This window comes from Patella vulgata, chromosome 1, assembly GCF_932274485.2.
Source record: "Patella vulgata chromosome 1, xgPatVulg1.2, whole genome shotgun sequence".
Lineage (NCBI taxonomy): Eukaryota > Metazoa > Mollusca > Gastropoda > Patellidae > Patella > Patella vulgata.
In genome coordinates this window covers 52,328,784-52,350,093 of record NC_065879.2, presented here as the reverse complement: position 1 = coordinate 52,350,093, position 21,310 = coordinate 52,328,784, and the positions used below count along the sequence as shown (strand labels likewise).

General features: G+C 36.8%; 1 protein-coding gene across 2 annotated transcripts in view; it reads left to right on the top strand.

Annotated features, from left to right (window-relative positions):
- The window catches only part of LOC126830155 (uncharacterized), a 513,485-nt gene that overhangs the window by 131,962 nt on the left and 360,213 nt on the right, over positions 1 to 21,310 (top strand). Inside the window, exons 6-8 of one of the 2 annotated variants that reach the window (XM_056099482.1) lie at positions 9,203 to 9,457; positions 16,774 to 16,866; positions 17,542 to 19,678. In XM_056099482.1, coding sequence (XP_055955457.1) covers positions 9,203 to 9,457; positions 16,774 to 16,866; positions 17,542 to 17,553 — 360 coding nt within the window. In that variant the 3' untranslated portion in view covers positions 17,554 to 19,678. Of the gene's footprint in view, positions 1 to 9,202; positions 9,458 to 16,773; positions 16,867 to 17,541; positions 19,679 to 21,310 lie in introns of those variants that run through there. The other variant, XM_050560467.2, reaches the window with a different exon arrangement.

Here is a 21,310-nt window from a genome sequence, read left to right as displayed (position 1 = left end):
ACGGGTAAATCCTCCTCTGTTTGCCAAACAAGCATTGATCCGACGTGGCATACTCCTAATGAGACGTCTAAGGTCATTTTGGTCCAGATTGTCCCATTCCTGTTGCAACGCAGCAGCAAGTTCTTGGACATTGGCAGGACGTTGTTGACGTTGACGTAACCTCTGTCCAAGCATGTCCCAGACATGCTCGATGGGGGAGAGGTCGGGACTCAGTGCTGGCCAAGGTAATGTGGTGATGTTCTGTTGTTGGAGGTAACCTGTAACGATCCTGGCCCTGTGACATCTTGCGTTGTCATCCTGGAAGATGAAACGGCGTCCATGACGTCGTGCGAACGGCACAACATGGACTGCCAAGATGTTGTCCCGGTAGTACTGGCCTGTAACACGCCCTGCAACAACATGTAAAGCCGTTCTTCCAGCAACAGTGATGCCTCCCCACACCATAACAGAACCACCCCCAAATCGATCATGTCTGATGACGTTCACGTCTTGGAAGCGCTCGTTTCGACGACGCCACACCCTCCTACGTCTGTCCAAAAAATCAACAGTGAACCTTGACTCATCTGAAAACATCACATTGCTCCAGCGTCGATTATCCCAGTGTTGACGATCCCTACACCAACGACGTCTTGCCTGAATGTGATGATCTCTCAAACAAGGGATCACGCGAGGACGTCCGGCGCGAAGGTGACCCCTGTGCAGTCGATTCCGAATCGTCTGGCCACTCACTCTCACACCAGTGTCTGTTTGAAGACGAGCGCTGATCTGATTTGCTGTGATGACACAATTTCTCAAGGCCAAGGTACGGATAAATCGATCCTGGGCTTGAGTTGTCGCCCTTGGTCGACCTGAGCGTGGTCTGTCCTGTACAGATTGTGTATCACGGTATCTGGACCATAGCCTGCTTATGACAGACTGAGAAACATTCATCGTCCGCGCCACAACCGCCTGTGTTGTGCCGATCTGCAGCATGCCAAGGGCACGTAACCTTTCATTTTGGGTAAGCCGACGCATATCAAAATTTGTTTTCTGGTCACTAAAACAATTAAACTGATGTTTCCACCCTGGAATTCAATGCCACAATGACTGTAACATTCAAAGTCAGAGTCGTGCAAATCTTGGGTTGGACCCCCATGATGATCCCAAGCATCACCTGCATTCCATGCGTTAGCTATTGGTGCGTTTGGGCGTCACATGTAACTGGAAATGTTTCTTCTGTTAGGTTCTATAGTGACTTTTTTCGTAGTCATTTGCATATTTTAGTATTATGCCCCCAAAATCAAATATCCCCTACTTTTTTTGAATAGTATATAATGGAACGCTGAAAATCTATTATTTTCTTTTTTTTTTAGCCTATTCAGACGCTTTTATTTCGAAAACTTCTCTTATTTCCTTTCTTAAACTTATGTTACTTAGAGTCCTAACGGTAGGCTATGGTGTGAATCCAAATTTAAAAGCCTCAATATAGTATAAATGGTCTAAAAGGGCCACAATCTTTGAAAAAAATCGAAAAATCGTTATATCTGTAAATCTGCTTCTAATGGTATAAGGGAGGTAAAACTGTCCAATGGATCTTTCTGAAACTTCTGGTACAGGAAGTTAAGTTCAATACCACCTGTTAAATCTATCCCGATAATGATCCGTAAACAGGAAGTAGTCAAAAAAATATTCGATATTTTTTAAAAAAAGACAATAAAAAAGTCGGTGCTCTTGGAACAATCAGGATTTCACCGTCGGGTGTGACCGGATCAAAACATCTAAAGTATCGTTTGGTAGCTCGATAAATAGGCTATTGTATGACACACTTCCTGTCTGATTCCTGAAAGCCGGTATAGTGCTGCTTGCAGGTCTAGTTCTTATTATTATTATTATTATTCTTTTGTTTTGAGTAGATCTCAGCAACTGCTTGTCGAATCGTTACGATTTCTTCGGTTTTTCTGGGAAAGTGGGTGTGACTTAGAGGATAAAGCTATTTTGAACGTTCTGCGACAATGCGAAATGTCCGAAATCACCGGAGCTATCGTTTTTAGAAATATTGCAGTAATTTTAACAATAATCATTGGATTTTAACTTTCGATACATTTTTGCATAGCCGGAGACAGGGCACATAGCTACGCTACTTTTGATTTGATTTTCGGCAAATCTTCGCAGATATTAGGTAGGGTGACCCACCATAAATAAATATCTCCATATATCTCGACAATTACGCCACAATACTTATATATATGCCAAGCCTCAAATCAGTTCCACACAATTATAGTCACTAAATAAACGATCATGTTGTACTTAATAACCTATGGCCATTAATCACGTATAAATAATAGACTGAAAACTGGTTCCAAGAGTCGTCCATAACATCCAGACACTTTTGAGTAAAAGATAGGTTACGTGCCCTTGTTTTGAAATTAGTCTCGCTTAACCAGTCTATCGACCATTCTACGTATGATTGACAGGTCGGGATAATCAAGACTACTTTTTTACGAAACATAACAGAAAGCTAGAACAAGAAATTGAATTTAGAAATAAGCACGTTAGGTAGCTCAACAATCGTTTTAAGAAGCTTGTAAAAGTAAAATGAAACTACTGCTAGTATCATGTTCTTGCCTAACCTGAGTGTTTCAGAGATATTATTTGTACTAAACCAAAAGATGCCGCTCTTAACGGTACAGTTAATGATAAAGCGATTTAAAAAATGAAACGAACGTAATTTCTAAATCTGCTGTAATAACCAAGAAGCTTAATTTTACTGCTATTCAAAATCGTCAACAATAAATTTTTTACGGCTGTAATAGTTGATAAATTTGTAGAGAATTGCACGTGCCATGGCTATTTATAGTATCATACTGTCAGAAAGTTGGTCTCGGCACGGCGAATGTGCACGCTTCAGTGGTAGTCTCGAACTATCAGCGGTGGACTGTATTTCTGTGAGTACATGGGCCACCCTATATTAGGCGCCAAATTTCGAAAATTTAAATTTTTACAAAAAACTTTTTTATTTATGAATATTTTTTAGTCGTGTTTTACACAAAATTAACGAGTCATCTGACTTGAGCAAAAATCTGAATTTTTTTTGTCTCAGTAATTTTCCTTGGCAGCCATTGTCTAATTCAGTTTTTCAGTCCCAGATTAATTATTTATTGTTCGATTTGTATAAAACAAAGTTCATATGCTCCGTTGTCTCAATTGCCATTTTTTTTTTTTTACCGATAAAGTTATCTGTCGGCACCAGAAGTGGCGTAATTTTACCAAAAACTACAATTTTGACAGTTAGGTAACACTTTTCGAAAACAAATATTATTTTTTTTCAAATCTGGTATAACTGAAAGGGTGCGCCCTTTAAAGGCGCACAAAATGTTGGGCCCAGTTTTTTTAATTTCGATTCCGTTTTAGGGCTATTTCGATTAAAAGGTGAAAAAAGGTGTAAAATTAAGGTATTTACAACACATCCAGCGTTTTCATATTTTAAAATATTACTTCGTAACTTTCATAAACTCGTAACAATAATCTATACGGAGAGAATGTATGTGAAAATTAATTTGTAATATGCGCAGTTGCCGAGAAATGGTCAATTTTGCATGAGTCACTCTTTACGCTATTGTGCCCGTAAAAGAGTCAATTATTATTGGATTTTCATAAAAGTGACACCATTTGATGCATAATGTCAATTGTGACTAGTTCAACTTAATTTAACATTTTCAATGTCACCGGAAATGACGACATTTGGGCAAAAACTGTATTTATAGCCTTCGAAACAAATAATTTATTCAAATGAGTCGTATTTAGTGTTTGTTTAAGATTTTGATATTTGATTCTAATCAACTAAAAGAATGAACCCATACGATCATATAGATATCACAAAATGGTTTCTAACTTGTTCAGTTGCGGAGAAATAGGCAATTTTCAACAGGTCACTTTTCAAGGTTTTTTGTCCACAAAAGTGTCAATTATTATTTGATTTTCATGAAATTTTCACTGTGTGATACCTAATGCCATTTACGATTTCATACAAGTAATTTAAGATTTTTATTATCACCGGAAGTAACGTCATTTTGGCAAAAACTGTATTTTTAGCCTTCAAAACAGATATTTTATTCAAATGAGTCTGATTTGTAATGTTTTTAAAATTATGATATCTGATTCCAATCAGCTAATAGATTAAACCCATACGATCATACAGATACCAGAAAATGGTTTCTAACTTGTACGGTTGCAGAGGAATAGACGATTTTCTGCAAGTCACTTTTCAAGGTTTTTGGTCTATAAAAGTGGCAATTATTATTCGATTTACATAAAATTTTCACCATGTGATGCCTTATGCCATTTCTGATTTCATAAAATTAATTGAACACTTTTGTTATCACCGGAAGTACTGTATACTTACATGTAACAAATGTATAAAATGAATTGATATTGCTGGATTTGGTTCATTCGGCGTCCATTTTATTTGATGTGTGCAATGCTTATGTGGAAACCTGTTTAATGGTTTCATTGGTACCGGAAGTGACATGTTTAGGGTAACGTGGCACCGGTGAAACCCGTCATTACTGCATCGCAGTTCTAGTTCTTGTCTAGTTCATTTCTTTGTTTGGACATTTTTCTGATTACAATATAATATAATGGCTTGGACAGTTTTTTCGTTTCAGATACTAACCGAAATTTCCTATGAGAAAAAATAATGAAATGTATATATGTTAATAGAATATCAAGCTTGATTTAAATGAGATGCTCAAAAAATGGACCATACATTTATCCATTGCAATAAGATCAAAATTGAATATACCACAGTATTCACCCATGTTACAAAATTGTCCTTTTTGTTGTACTTATTGGAATAAACTGTAAGTAGTAGTTATTAGCACACTTTCCGAGGTGTATCGGTGAATATCAGGACAGTTTTGGTCGAGGGGGCCCAGCCGAGGCGGCTCCCGACCAAAACTGTCCTGATATTCACCGATACACCGAGGAAAGGTGCTAATAAGTTACTTACATCACATTTCTATCGAGTATTGTGAAGCAAATTGTGAAAAATAGTATTTATTATCGAGTCGTTTCAACCGAAAAGTGACAAATACTTTCTGCTCTTTCATTATTTATCCCTTTCTGAGCCTCACGTTACATTTCATGGTAGAATGATTTCGCAGTGGAGAGACGACCTGAGTAGTATTTACACGTGCGTCTTGCTGTGATACTCTGAGCGTAAAACAATCACATGTTTGTTTAGACCACATCGCCAAAACAACTTGTCTATGGCGTAGAGGACTGCGATATTATTAAATGTAGTGTAAAGGAAATGCGAAACGTGGGTCATTCCTGGTGAAAGTATGTATCGGCGGATGGTTCTTCCGTTGAAATTTATTTGTAATAAAGTTTATGACTTTCTAGGCGTTTTTTTTTTCATCCTGCTTATTTTCAATGCCTGTGAAGTGTCCAGAGAGAGAACTGTGCCTTCTATCATCACAATTAATTAAAATGATTATTCAATATTCTAATTTATATATTTTGCATATTAATATAAATCAAACCAAATTATGAAATAGATGCCAATTGATATGTATAATAATTGATTTTTGTAATATGTTGTTATGTTAATTTAATGTCATTGTATATGTTTTTGAACTGCCATGTAGTTTCCCCCATTTTGTTTTGTTACTATGATTTTGACTAGTTGTTTCATGTACATTATACTTGTGCATTGTATAGAGCCATCGTTATCAATAGCGATCTGGGTCGGACTAAACGTCCGCTACTTATTGCTTGATAGTTATCTAAAACGGTATAAAAGTAACCGTGTATCAGAAATGAACAGTACTATTTCTGTATAGTTCTGATACACGGATACTATTAAGCATGTATTGAAAATAAACAGGACAGTTTTATCAAAGGTTGCCAGTGGCAACGAGTAGAAGTGGGATGTAACAATGGCCAAATTCAAACCAACTTTATCAGCTAATCCATTCAAGCACGAGCTGTGTCTCCAAAGAGCAGAGCTATCTGTGTGTCACCTCTCAACATCAAAGAGCAGTTCCGTGTGAAAAGCATGCATGAACCGACAGTATAAATTGTAAAATAAAGGCTGGATTCACAATCACAGAACCTGTGGTTTATTAGTACCGTGAAGTAAAATAATAAAGCTATTTCATACAATTGAAAACAGGCGGCTATATGAACAATCGTCTCAATATTAGGTCATATATCAGTATTTTGCTTTCAAAGACGAGCTTGTTACACAGATTTCTATCGAATCTGAATAATGTTCGGCAATGGGCAATATCACCGTGGGTGGAAGCGGGCGCATGTCCCTATTTTCATTAGTATTATTTGATATGTGAATTATCATTTTTTATATATATAGTGAGGAAATTACTTTTTCTCGGTAGTCCTATCTATGACCCAGGCAAGAAACTATACATTTATATATTGATATGCCCACGTGTAGTAAATATAGCAGTGACGAAAATTTACAGGTTTTCATTAATTGTGCAATTTCATATTTATAAACTTGCTTTTGAAACAGATTAATGGAGATTAGAATATATCGAATAATCAAATTGAGGTTGGTTCGGATATCGGAAAATGACGATACAGCATGCGATCAATTTTAAGATGCGTACATTCAGTGGTACGCACGATAATTTGTAAACAAATTAAACCCACAAAAAAGATCAAATATATAAATAACTGCTGTCCGACTATGGTACGAAGTATAAAACACGTAGTATTCATCAAGAAATGAAATACGTATACGTAACTACCCCATGTATAAATCCATGTATAAAGACCTACACTTAACAAAGACCGATCTGTGTAAAACACATGGCCGAACAAGAAATCGCACGGTAAATTAGATTTAACACCTATGCGTCATGTAAACCTCTGGTATACCAAGGTTGTGGACCCTCTAGAGGTCACAATTTGGATCCGATTTTGATGAAACTTGAAATGAATGTTTATGACCCAAACATCTTGGTTCCTTTTGATATTTGCGCATATCGGATCGTAACTTCCTGAATTATGGCCCTTGGTTGTACGAAAAATCACGTTTTTATACGCCCACATTGAAATGTGGACGTATATTGCCGTCGCCCCCGTCCGTCCGTCCATCGTCCACAATTTCTTGTGAACGCTCTAACGCCAAAAGTTATCATCCAATTGTTTTAAAATTGATATATGTTGTTTACATTAGTGAGATGAAGAAGCCTATTCAATTTCAAAATAATTTCCGTTTATTGCGTCTAGAGTTATGGCCCTTGTTTCACTTTGTTGAACCTTGTGAACGTTCTAATGCCAAACGTTAATATACGATCTTTGTGAAATTTATATGCAATATTAAAGTTAGTGAATTTCAACAACTTCTGTTTATTACGTCTAGAGTTATGGCCCTTGTTTCACTTTATTGAACCTTGTGAAAGCTCTAACTCCAAAAGTTATCATCCGATCTTTCTGATATTTACATGCATTATTTAAATTAGTGAAACGAAGAAGCATATTAAATTTCAGCAATTTTACGTTTATTACGTCTAGAGTTATGACCCTTGTTCCACTTTATTAAACCTTGTGAACGCTCTAACGCCAAAGATTATCATCCGATCCTTCTGAAATTTATATGCATTATTTAGATTACTGAAACGAAAAAGCCTATTGAATTTCGACAATTTCTGTTTATTACGTCTGGAGTTATGACCCTTGTTTCACTTTATTGATCCTTGTGACTGCTCTCACGTCAAAAGTTATCATCCGATCTTTCTGAAATTTATATGCATTATTTAGATTGCTGAAACGAAGAAGCCTATTGAATTTCAGCAATTCCAGTTTATTACATCTAGAGTTATGGCCCTTGTTTCACTTTATTGATCCTTGTGAACGCTCTAACGTCAAAAGTTATCATCCGATCTTTCTGAAATTTATATGCATTATTTAGGTTACTGAAACGAAGAAGCCTATAGAATTTCAGCAATTTCCGTTTATTACGTCTAGAGTTATGGCCCTTGTTTCACTTTATTGATCCTTGCGAACGCTCTAAGTGGGCATATACAATGTCAACATAACATCATCCTCAGTCATCAACATTACATGATCACATTGTTACATGGAAAACAATAGGTCTATCCTTCATATTGTTTCCTTTGCAGCCTTTATGACTACATAATCTATACAGCCAATTGACGTCTTCAATTACAGCTTATGGGAATGACAGGCCATGGGAGGGGGGGGGGGGCGCCATCTTGGTACTACTTTGCGCTTCAGTCGGGTTTATTTTATATATACATAATCAATTCTGTAAATGTTTTTAGTGTGGGGGTTGATTATAGTTAATTTAGTTACGTAAGTGGCAGTAGTAGAAAAATCCTAATTTTGGACGACTGATGAACTATACACAAAAGTTTCGGCTTTATCCATCAAATAAATGAAGACGGTAATTTATTCAGAAATATTACTGACGTGAACTTCAAGCCTGTATGTGAATTAACTATGGAAAATTTTCCGAAAGGTGTGTGTACCTATTTGTTGTTATTTTTGTGGTAATCACATACATTAGAATACAACATTCTTCATAACAAATTTCCAAGAATTATTTTTATTGAAGTCTGGTTATATTAGAATTTATTCAGAAATACTACTAACATGAACTTCAAGCCAGTATATGAATTAAATATGGAAAATTTTCCAAAAGATGTACGTATTTTTCCTTATTTTTGTGGTAATCACATACATTTTAATATGACATTCTTCATAACAAATTACCAAGAATTATTTTTGTTATATTACAACAGGCATGGTTTCAATTCCCACAGGCACAGGGTCGCCTGTTCAACCCCGTGGGTTTTCCCCAGGTCCTCCGGTTTTCCTCCCATTGCTAAAGACCCCTACGCAAAAGCGAATTATTGGAATAAAGTAAAACATGTGTTAGTCCCGAAATTACCTAGTTGGTGTTGAGTGGACGTTAAGCCCCATTTCTCTCTCTCTCTCTCTCTCTCTCTCTCTCTCTTGTTATATTAAAGGGAATGGAAGCTTATAATTATTCTATTTCCTACCAGGACCTCATTTAACCCAATTCTGTCCGGTTTGTTTCAAAATGGATTAAGAATGCAAATCAATAGAGCATAGAATATTTCTTGCTTTGTATAATATAATTTTAAATTTAAAAAGTTAACCTTGTAGTTGTTAAGTTGGGCGTTCCTTAATTGTTTGTGTTATTTTACAGATGATTAGTAATTTTGAGAAGAACGTTTCTGACACACTGGATGAATTACTTAAAGAAAAAAACAAACATGTGGAAGATGTTAAAAGACTAGAAACCACAATGATTGATGCGATACGAGCGAAAAAACAGGTTGAGGAAGTACTTGATGGCGAGAAAGAAAAATCCAGTCTAATCACACAAGAATGGGAACAGTTGAAAGAGTCACGAGAATTAGCAGAGAAACGAGCACAAGTCACCCAGGACAGGCTAAATCACGTAAGTGTAAATCATTTACACATTTGTTCATTAAAGATACACTATGGGAGATTAGATAACAAGTTGGCAGCTCTCACTATAATAGTTAAAAACTAGATAATGTAAAGGCAATTTGTTGAAAATTTCAGTCAAATTGATCCACTATGAACCGAGAAATAAGCGATCGAAAGTTCCGCATAGCCTCGGTCATCATTACTAAAGTCGGTACGACAAAAATCCTAATCTTGATTATCCATTTAATCGTTAAATCGAGAAGTAAAGTTAGGCAGCAAATCGTATCATAATCCAACAATTATCGTAGGATAGCGCTGACATCGAGAGTTGATTATGTTCTGGATACGTTAATTAATGTCTAATTAATAGTTTATATAACATTTCAGGCCTAAAGAAAGACCTGCAATAGGCAGATTTAGCTCTTGCATAATGCATATTTAAGAACACATTAAAAACAGATGATAAATTTTGCAAATTTGACAAAATACGTGTTTGGTGCAAAAGGTTGTAAGGTTGTAACCATTGCTGGAAATGCACAGACAACTTCTTAACTGTCTGTCATTTTGTCCAAGGTAAATTTTCTCGAGAGATTTTCGGAAAATAAAAGTATGGTAGACGACTTCTCATGAAGTTCTAAGTTATTTTTTGCCACCCAGCACAAAAAAAAATTGAAGAATGTCGCCCAGTATAATTTAAACCTCTTCGTCCTTCTCTGTACACAAACTCAGCGCTCGAAATTTTAAATTTAATTAAATTTACCACGGCAAACTGCAAAGCCATGGTAAAAGCCGACGCAAACCATGTCTGCCACGGCATAATTTATTTTTATACGCCCACATTTTCATGTGGACGTATATTGTCGTCGCCCCTGTTTGTCCGTCCATCCACAATTTGTTTGTGGACACTCTACAGGTCACAATTTTTATCCAATTTCAACGAAACTTAAAATATAGCTTTATCTCCCTAAGATCTTGGTTCCTTTCGATATTGGCATGTATCGGACCATAACTTCATGGATTATTGCCCCTGATTGTAAGAAAAATCACGTTTTTAGCTTGTGGACAATCTAGAGGTCACAATTTTGATCTGATGAAACTTGAAATGCATGTTTATAACCCAAAGATCTTGGTTCCTTTCGATATTTGCGCATATAGGATCGTAACTTTCTGAATTATGGCCCCTGATTGTACGAAAAATCGCGTTTTTGGCTTATTGTCCCTCCAGAGGTCACAATTTTTATTCAATTTAAAAAAACGTTTTAGTATATCACCATTACACCGTAATGAAGGTTGACATCGAATTTCGTGAAAATTGGACCAAAACTGACGGATAAAATGGACGCCGCTAATATGGTATATCAAGGTTGTGGACCCAGTAGAGGTCACAATTTTAATCCAATTTTGATGAAACTTGAAATGCATGTTTATAACCCAAAGATCTTGGTTCCTCTCGATATTCGAGCATATCGGACCGTAACTTCCTGAATTATGGCCCCTGATTGTACGAAAAATCACGTTTGTAGTTTGTAGACCCTATACACTAGGGATTTGGTATGCATATAGTTTACTTTCAAAACATCGTTCGATAATTGATAAAAATCGTTTAAGAATTACAAAAAATTATTTAGTTAGTACTCTTGCTTAGTTTAATGGTAACGGGTTTAGTTTCTCCGAGAGGCGTTTATAAATAGACGACCCGTTCACTTATTTACGGCGTTTATTTATTAGACGAGCCGTTCAGTTTCCCGAGATACATTGAAAAATCAACACACGGTTAACTTATCTACGGCTTTTACTTGTTAGGCGATCTGTTTACTTTCCCGAGATACGTTGAAAAATCAACACATGATTAATTTATCTACCGGCGTTGAACTATTAGATAAACCTTTTAATTTCCCGCAAGACGTTCATCCGATCGGTTCATTTTGATTACGATTATTTACATATGAAGTACGAATAAAAGAGGGGAATATAAAAAAAATGCACACCCATAGATTATCACCTTACCGCGGTCGTAGTATTATTTATTATCCATTACCCTATAAAATTAGTATTCCACCATTGACAAATACATCAAAAATCGGTAAATCATGTCCCAGGTAATTATACAATTGGAAATCAGTAAATCACGTCCCAGGTAATGTATCTTTTTTAAATCACAAATGAATTAACTAGTCTTCCATCTGTACACGTGGTCATAAGTCAAGCTTACAATGGCAGTGCGATAATCTCGCGAGACTGTACATTAGACTGGCGCCAATCTCTATAGACAAGCTGTCGCCCATTTTCAGACAACGTAATTACTTGATTGGGGGCTTCTGCGCAATTTAGTTGATTATTGGGTACAGGTGTTGAATTTTGGTACTGATTCAAAATCAACATTCCCGAAAAAGAAAAGGGTTTATAAATAAAACCGAACATATATTTAGCTATGATAATCTAATAACAAAAACCAATTGTATGTATTTATATGTATGTACACTAAATACTAAAAACAATCACAAATAACAGCATGAATACTAAAAACACAACACTGGAAAACAATCACTGGTTTATGCACAAAAAGAAATCAAAATTGGAAAACAATCAACGGATTTATATATAATTTTATAACAAAAAGCAAATTGTATGTATTGATAATGTAAATGAACCATTTAAATCCTATACCACAGTCTGTTAAAATTGTTAATAAAAATCTGTGTCTTTAAAAATCTTCCGCTCAATCAAAATTCAGAGCCAAGCCAAACTAAGTCAGAGTTATTTTAGTATTCAAAATAAAAGCAACTTTTATGTTGTGAAAGTCGACTTTTAACTAGGATTATCATATTATGTGTGAAATAGCTTTATTTAACGCCCGCTTCCACGGAAGTGATATCGCAGACAATTATCATATTAGTCACTAATCTCCTCTTAATCTATATTCCCATACACATTAATTCCAGAAAAGGCCTGTGTATACACGGTATTATGAGCTATTCACCTTTTGGTCAGCCGATTGTTATTGGAATATAGGATGGAGTTATGTGTTAACTTTACTATGACAAAGGGAGAAGACGACCCGCCCTCTCTTCTTTGACAGCTAATTTATAAGTGTGCTTTAAGAAACTTCTGGTATCCGAGGACCTTTTTATTTTGTGTTTTTAACAATTTTCAAGTGTAAATAATTTAATTAAATCAACCTGTCCATAATATCATATTCATTGTATTGGACGTTAAATCTTTAATAAACAACAACAACGTCATAAATGAACGTTATTACAGTATAGATTAATTATTTGATTGGTCAAATGCTATTGTTTTATTAATTCACACCTGTGGTCAAGTGCCTGGGTGCCATATGAAACCATGTTTTTGAATATGCATGTTCATAAGTACAGTATGGATTAATTCTTTGATTGGTCGAATGCTATTGTTTTATTAATTTTCACCTGTCTGGGTGCCATGCAAAATCATGCTTTTGAATGTACAGTTGAGTCATAAATGTCCCTTTTTTATTATCATTAATTATTTGATTGGTCGAATGCTATTGTTTTATTAATTCCCACCTGTAGTTACCAGCCGGGTGTGGGTCAGTTCATCCCACAACCATTTCACCTCGGACTGTTTCAAGTTTCAAGTTTTTATTACCCTTGAGTCAAGACTCATTGGAAATCAAATGAGCTGGTGGACAGAAATAATTGCATGTCAACAAAACAAAGTTTAATGTTGAACAAAGGCATGTTTTTCTCAATGCCCTTGACAAGACAAGTTCCTGTCTGACAAGCATGCGTTGCCATATCAATTAAATACGAAACTAAATACTCAAATGCGGCTTATAAAAAAGGTTCTTGCTGTGGTCGACTTTAGTCGACCGTGACCACTTAAGCTGTATAACCTGATGATTATAGGCGACAATGACCGGTTAAGGGTTAACCTAATAAACAGTTACAAGTTTGAACATTCTAGTTCAATTAGAAAGGGGGGAGGGGGAATATTACAAAATATAAATAATCCTAGTCAGTACATAGTTTATAATTTATATACCTGTACTAACAAGATGAGGAATTACTACAGAACTAACCTTCTAGACTTATTTCACTTAAAGACTTCCCTTTTATACTTGGAAATCTGACCCTGTTCTGTTGCAAGCAAAAGCTTGGAGACCTTTGCGATTTCCACTGTTGCCTCTTGCAGTTTATAAAAGTCATTGTGTGTCTTGACTGTGTGTGCCAGATGATTGGACAGCCATTCTGTTTCTCCATTTGTCAGATCCATTATCTAAATGTAAAATATTTTTTTAAAAAAATCAATTAAAATTTCACTAAAAGACAAATGGCTGATCATGGTAATTGTGCATTTGCATACAAACAGGTGCTTACAGGAAACCGTTTGGCTAGTAAGCATTTTCAAGACAGTTGGAAAATGACAGTAAATTAATGCTGAACTGTGATCCACTTTACACACTATACATGTACATTAATTAGCTATCTGCCCAATATATTTTTCCTACCGTTTTCTACTATAAGGAAAATTTTCACTATATATTTACAATCTGCCCCTTTTATATTTTATCATATGCCTGGAGTATACCTCCATCTATACACAAATTTGAAATCTGCCAGGTATATATGTATTTGATAAACCTCTTGCTATATAGTAAAATTCTGCCAACTATATCATACCATCTGCCCTATAGATTTTCCCTACTGTATCTAGACATTCTCCTTTATTTAAAATACAGATGTGACGTCATCCTTTGATGTTGGAGTACCATTATTTCAAATAATCGTACGGGCCAGGGGCACAGATCGCCAAAAATTAGTGGTGGGGACAGTCCATGCACGGGCAACTATTGGTAAAGAGGCCCCCGCTCCCCCGAAATTTTTTGAAAACTAGACGCTCTAAAGCGCACTCTGTGGGTATTTTCAGCATCATTTTCTGGCAAACATTTCTAATCCTTGAGGCAGCAAATGCAAATGATACGAAATCTAATCTAAAGACAAATCTTCAAGCCACCATTCACGATTTATTCTTTCATGTACACTACAAAAACTAGAAATGGTTCCACTACTGATGTCTTCCTCCTTACTCCAGCCACAGTAGTGGCTCGCCCTACGGAGTTCCTTTGCGCACGTTTTTTTAGTCAAATGAATACAAAAAGTTTACTAGCCTATAGCCCCCTTAATTTACACATAAACTGACCCCAAACTGTACTGCACATAGCTTAACATATAATAAACTAATTCCCATTGAAATAAAGGTGATGTCTTACCGCATAATTATATGATTTGATGAAACCCAACTGTTACGCGAAATTTGGCGAGATTTCATCTGGCTGGTGTCATGGCGGCTTACATTAAAAGCAATGTTGGTTTGAAAATGTAGAACGCATAATTGCCACAAACTAAAACTGTTCAATAACTATTTTAGCGGTTCAGTCTTCACTATTTGTGACAGAATTACTTATTTCAATACAAACTGTAATGATGTGTTGACAATTGCGCGTTTGAAACTATTTGTACTTGCGTAAGGATTCTTAGACTGTATCAATTGTAGATTAAACACAGTTTAACGGTATGACATTTGTAGCTATACAAGAACTAGAAATATTTACACTACTGAGATTCCAGCTCCGCCTCCATTCCCAGTAGTGTTTGAAGACTACGTAAAGTCTTTGAGCAAAATGTGTATTCAATTGGATACACAAATGTACAGGCCTACAAATCTTTTAATTTATATAAACTAAAACAAGCCACACACACAGCAAAACATATCAATATTCAATCCCAATTGAAATAAATGTAACATTTTACATACAGTATACCAGATAAAAACAAAATCTCAGTTATTCCTTAAGCCTTTTCCAGCGTATCAGATGTGCACACCTACATGATATACATATTATTATAATCCCTCTGGAATATTTTAATTATTTACTGTTATTATATGAATTATCACTTATTCCCTGTTAAATAAAAATCGGTTACCGGGTGCAGCTGTACAACGACAAGTGCCTGGGACCAACTCTACACTTTCTGAAATGTCAATAAAAGCTCTGGAATGATTTCAATTTCAAAAAATAAACAGTAAGCAAACATCGGAAATAAGTGATGATAAGTCACAATATATCATGTCCCCACCACTGAAAATATTGGTGAGGACGCGTCCCGGTGTCCCCACCGGGATCTGCGCCCATGGTACGGGCAATGTGCCAAGCGTAACTTCGTAAAATATTGAACTCGAGTGACGTATTTCATTGCAAAGCACGTCCAAGTGTCTACTTAATGTCTCGCTCTCGACCATTAAACAATACATATTTATTATCTGCTTCCTATATTACATCGTCTGCCTAAGTATACAGATAAATGCCTAGAAAACCCTGATCAGATTGTCCTACTATATTGGATCAATATTTAATTCCCCTTTGACCACGAAAGTTATTTTCAAAATTATGTAAACTGCAATTGTGGGTACGCAAATAGTGTAAAAGTATGTAATACCAAGGTTGTGGACTCTCTAGAGGTCACAATTTTGATCCGATTTTGATGAAACTTAAAATTTGTGTTTATTCCAGAGATTTCGCTTTCCTTTGATATTCATGCATATCAGACTGTAACTTCTTGCAAAATGAGGGTGTATCTTGCATGGCAACCACTTGATGACCCATTCAGATGAAACCTAAACTATGTGTCAAGGATCAAACTAAAATTCGATGAGAAGCATTGGGACAACGAGAGGATTAGTCCTATTGATTTCAGACAACAAGAGGATTAGCCCTATTGATTTCTCCTGTTCTCCGTCCATTTCTTGCAAAATGTAGGGGTATCTTGCATGGCAACTGCTTGTTATTCGATTTTGATGAAACTTAAAATGTATATACTGTATCTCAAAGATCTCGGTTACTTTAGATATTGACGCATGTCGGAGCGTAACATCCTGGATTATGACCCCTGATTGTTTGAAAAATCATTGTTTTAGCTTGTTTTCTGTCCATCTCTTGCAAGATATGGGCGTATATTGCATAGCAACTTTGTGTTTGAATATTTTAATAATGATGCTCAAAAGGGAAATGAGTATGTAATTGCCGCATTCAGAAGTATCGCCTTTTTTGTACACCCACATTGTTGTCGGCCCGTCTGTCCATGGGTCCGTTATCCATCAGTCCTTCTGTTCATGTATCCGTTCACATTTTGTTTGTGGACACTCTACAGGTCACAATTTTTATCCAATTTTGTCGGGGAGCCACAGAGGCTAAGTGAGTAAGGCGGCAGATAATTAACTGTTGGTCTTCCTTCTTTTTGATGCAATTTAAAATCAAATTTCTTATGCTGTATTTCTGCTCAGGAACAAGATGAGTTTTATAGACGAGAAAAAGAGTTGCTGACTAAAATAGATGAAGTTAAAGATGCTAATCTTAAAGTTATGCAAATGGAAAGGGTAGGTTTCATTATACTTTAATATAATTAAATCTACTGGCAGGAATTAGGCAAGGTTCCTTTGCAGTAGAGCCAAAACAAGTGTTTTTCTGTCAAATAGTTTCCAACAGAAACTAATATTCTTGGTTGTATTCGCTTGGCGACAAAGACTGTAACTTGTAACCGCAAACTTAATTCTTGTATAACCAAACTGATCCCATTAACCCTCCAAATGACGATCCACAGATACGTAGTTTCAAGAAGCTTTAATGATGAAAACAGGGTTGGTAGTAGGGCTCACACACATGTGAAATAATAAATTAATAACCAATTTCAAAATACAAGAATAATAGTAGAGTAGCATGCAGACAGGCGTTGCAGGCAGGTTGTACTTGTAAGTTATACAGGTGCAGGGTTAAATAAGCTTACAGGTGTAGGCAGGGTTTCAATCTGAAAGTGAATAGATATAGGAGTACATATAATTAAACAATTTTAACGTTTATACACTATTAATATTTTCGATAGTTCGTTGAGAATGTATGACAACGTTTTCTATTATTCAAGAAATTTAGACGTGACAACAAAATATGGACAGAGTCTTTATCAACAATAAATCACATCAGTTCGTATAGGAAGTCTTTTCTCGATCAGCACACGTGAATCAGTATTTAGTACAATGTTTATTCTTTCTTTTCAGCTTACCATATGATGCCATACGAAATATTTATAAGTTGAATTCACCACAGTGAAAGTATAATGTTTGCCTTTAGAAAAACACTTAGAAACAATGGCTTCCATTGAAAATAAGCTGTTCATTTATTACACACTGATTGGTTTACTGAAGCACTAATCGCGCTTATCGTTGGTTAATTATGATGACATAAGTTCACTGATCGTTGAACCGAGACAGCCTACGAACTGCACGGCCACTGCAGGTTGTTTTGGCTAGTGGGGGGCGAACTTGATGCATAGCAATCATTTGCTGGCACACGGTAAACATCTGAACTGATGAAGGTCTTAACCTGATTTGAATCGAGTTTTGATTCTGATGAGCTTTCCTTAGAAACACTATCGCATGAACAGTCTGTAACATTATCACGCTCTGAGGTAGACTCCTGCCATTTGATCTTGAGCTGAAGATGAAGATTTTTCCCACAAGCGAAGTTGTTGACGGTGGTGACTGATTATCAAAAGATCTACCAAATGATCCTTAGATGGGAGTATTACTGGTTCTTTGGCTTCCGGGTGCAAATGTGAAAAGGTCAATCCGCCACTTGTAATGATAAGTCTTCTCTTACTGTCCCAGACAGGTTTAAATTTGACAAGTTGACTTCCCTTAGGTATCGATGTTCCTTCTTTTAATGCATTAAACTCTCCTAGGAAATGGGTCCACTGAGTATAGCGGAGTAGTAGATCCTCTGCTTCCTTTAATTCAATAGCCATCAGTGGTGCAGGTTTTCCTGGGACAGCAAAGGATTCAGTTTGACTGATCGGGCGGGTAGGTTCTGTTTCCAAACAAAATTCAGTCATCTACGAATGTAACCAGCACGGTGTAAGCAACGAAAGTAATCGTTGGATGAATCCAATATAAAAGAATGATCGGTAGATACAGGAAGTGAATTACTTTGTGCTTTTGCCTCTTCATGGGCAACATCCTCTTCAGTTGGCTCTGGCAGAGAAAGAGATGGCCAGGAAGAGACGGGGTGTTGTAACCAGCTAGGGCCTGATCAATAAAGCTGGTTATCCAGGAGATCTGACAAACTGGAGCCTCTGAAGGGAATATCTGCCGGGTTATCGATTCCAGCGATGTGATGCCAATTGCAATCAGTTGTCAACTCTTGTATCTTCTGGACCCGATTACGTACATATATCTTCCACTCATAGCTAGGTCTAGCAAGCCATGCCATAACAATGGAACTGTCACTCCATAGATGCACTTCAAGGTGGGTATTGCTAAGGGCTTCCCTTAAAAAGGTGACAATTTTAGCAAGTAGCAATGCAGCAACAAGTTCAAGCCGAGCGATGGTGACAACTTTCACTGGGGCAACATTACTCTTCGCCAACAAAAAAGTAATGTGGATCTTCCCTGTTGTGTCCACAACCTGTAAATAGACAACACAGCCCAAAGGGGAAGATGAAGCATCGGTGAATCCACACAACTGTGCTTCGGTGACCTTAGGAGAGAGTTGAGTCCAATGTGGTATCTTAATCTCTTGTAACTTCCAAAGTTCGCTCTCCCAGTCCCAGGTTCTGTAGGCGGTCTCCACCTTCTCAGCAACAGGGTCATCCCAGTCATATTTCTGCTTCCAGAGGTCCTGAACTACCATTTTCATTTGCAGGGTGAACGGGCAGACAAATCCAAAAACATCAAAGATAGAGGAGAAGCGACTCACTATTGTCCTCTTTGTGACTTTCTTAGCTGCAATGAGCAAGGCATCTTGAACCTTGATTCCAAAAGCATCTGTTTTTGTATCCCAGACTAGGCCTAGGGTAGTGGAGATCCCAGCTTCCAGTTTTTATGCGCCCACTTGGAAATGTGGACGTAAATTGCCGTCGCCCCCGTCCGTCTGACTGTCCGTCGTCGACAATTTCTTCTGAGCGCTCTATTAGTGAAACAAAGAAACCTATTGAATTTCAGCAATTTCCGTTTATTATATCTAGAGTTATGGCCCTTGTTTCACTCTATTGAACCTTGTGAACGCTCTAACGCCAAAAGTTATCTTCCGATCTTTGTGAAATTTATATGCATCATTGGAATTAGTGAAACGAAGAAGTCTATTGAATTTCAGCAATTTACAATAATTACTTCTAGAGTTATGGCCCTTGTTTCACTTTGTTCAATCTTGTTAATGCTCGATTGATGAAAGTTATCAACCGATATGTATGAAATTTATATCTATCTTTTAACTTGTGAAACAGAGGTCTATTGAATTTCAGCAATTTCCGTCATTTATATCTAGAGTTATGGCCCTTGTTTTACTTTGTAAACCTTGTGAACCCTCAAACGACAAAAATTATAATCTGATCTGTATGAAATTGTCTTGTAAATGCCCCCAATTACCTACAAAAGAATAAATATGCATCAACCCTTGTCGACCACTCAGACGATTTAGCTACTGTGGGCGTATGTTTTGTTGCCTGGCAACCTATCTTTCTTCATCGTCGAAAAATACCACGGTGTTGGGCATCCGTTGTTCGGGAGACAGGGACACTAGAATGTGGCAGGAATTGCAGGAAAACTTTCTTAATTCCCAACCACCTTCAGACAAGACTTGAATGGCATCATGACAAAGTCGCTCTACTTCTTCCTTATCGTGGCCACCAAACAGGAAATCATCGACATACATGTTTTCTTTTATTTCCTGAACCACATTTGGATAGTCGTCTTGATACTGGTCTAGGTGAGGCAGCATTGTTTGAATGGCAAGAAAGTTAGATGAAGTCACACCAAACATCAGTGTGATCATAGCATAGACCTTTGGTGAAATTGTAATGTTGCCACCTCACCATAAGTAGAGTTGATATCTCAATTGAGCCGGTGCTAATCATGTCATGCAAAACATCTTGGAGACATCTCCAGCAACATCAAAGCGATTTGACCGGAAGCGAAGTAGTACTTGGTAAAGATCTGGCTGTAGTTTCGGACCAGGGAGGAGCACATCATTAAAAGATACGGTAAACTATCTTGACTAGTTTTGTGGGAGGCGTCGAAGACGACCCGCAGGGCTGAGGAAGTGGATTCCACCATGAATGGTTGATGAGGTAGGAATACATGTTCTTGACTCAGAGCTAAGTCAGCAAATCCCTTTTATACGCCCACATTGAAATGTGGTTATATATTGTTGTCGCCCCTGTCCTCTGGCGGTCCGGCGTCCACAATTCCACAATTGGTTGTGGACGCTCTATAGGCTAAAGTGAATATCCGATTGACTTTAAATTTATACACAGTGTTTAAGGTCATGAGGCGAAGAAGCCTATTGATTTTCAGCGATTTTCGATAATTACAGCCAGAGTTATGACCCTTGATCACTCCAAATAACTTGTGGACGCTCTAGAGGTCAAAGTTAATATCCGATTGACTACAAAGTTATACACAGGGTTTAAGGTCATGAGACGAAGAAGCCTATTCATTTTCAACGATTTCTGATAATTACTGTTAGAGTTATGGCCCTTGATCACTTTGTAAAATCTTGTGGCAGCTCTAGAGGTTAAAGTTAATATCCGATTGACTATTGATTTTCAGCGATTTCCGATAATTACTGCCAGAGTTATAGCCCTTGATCACTTTGAAAAATTACAGCCAGAGTTATGGCCCTTGATCACTTCAAAAATCTTGTGGACACTCTACAGGTCAAAGTTAATATCCGATTGACTTTAAATTCTAATGTTTTTTTTTATAATTACTTCATGAGTTGTTACTCTTAATCAGATTTTAATGTATTATAAATGTTTCATTACCGGAAAAA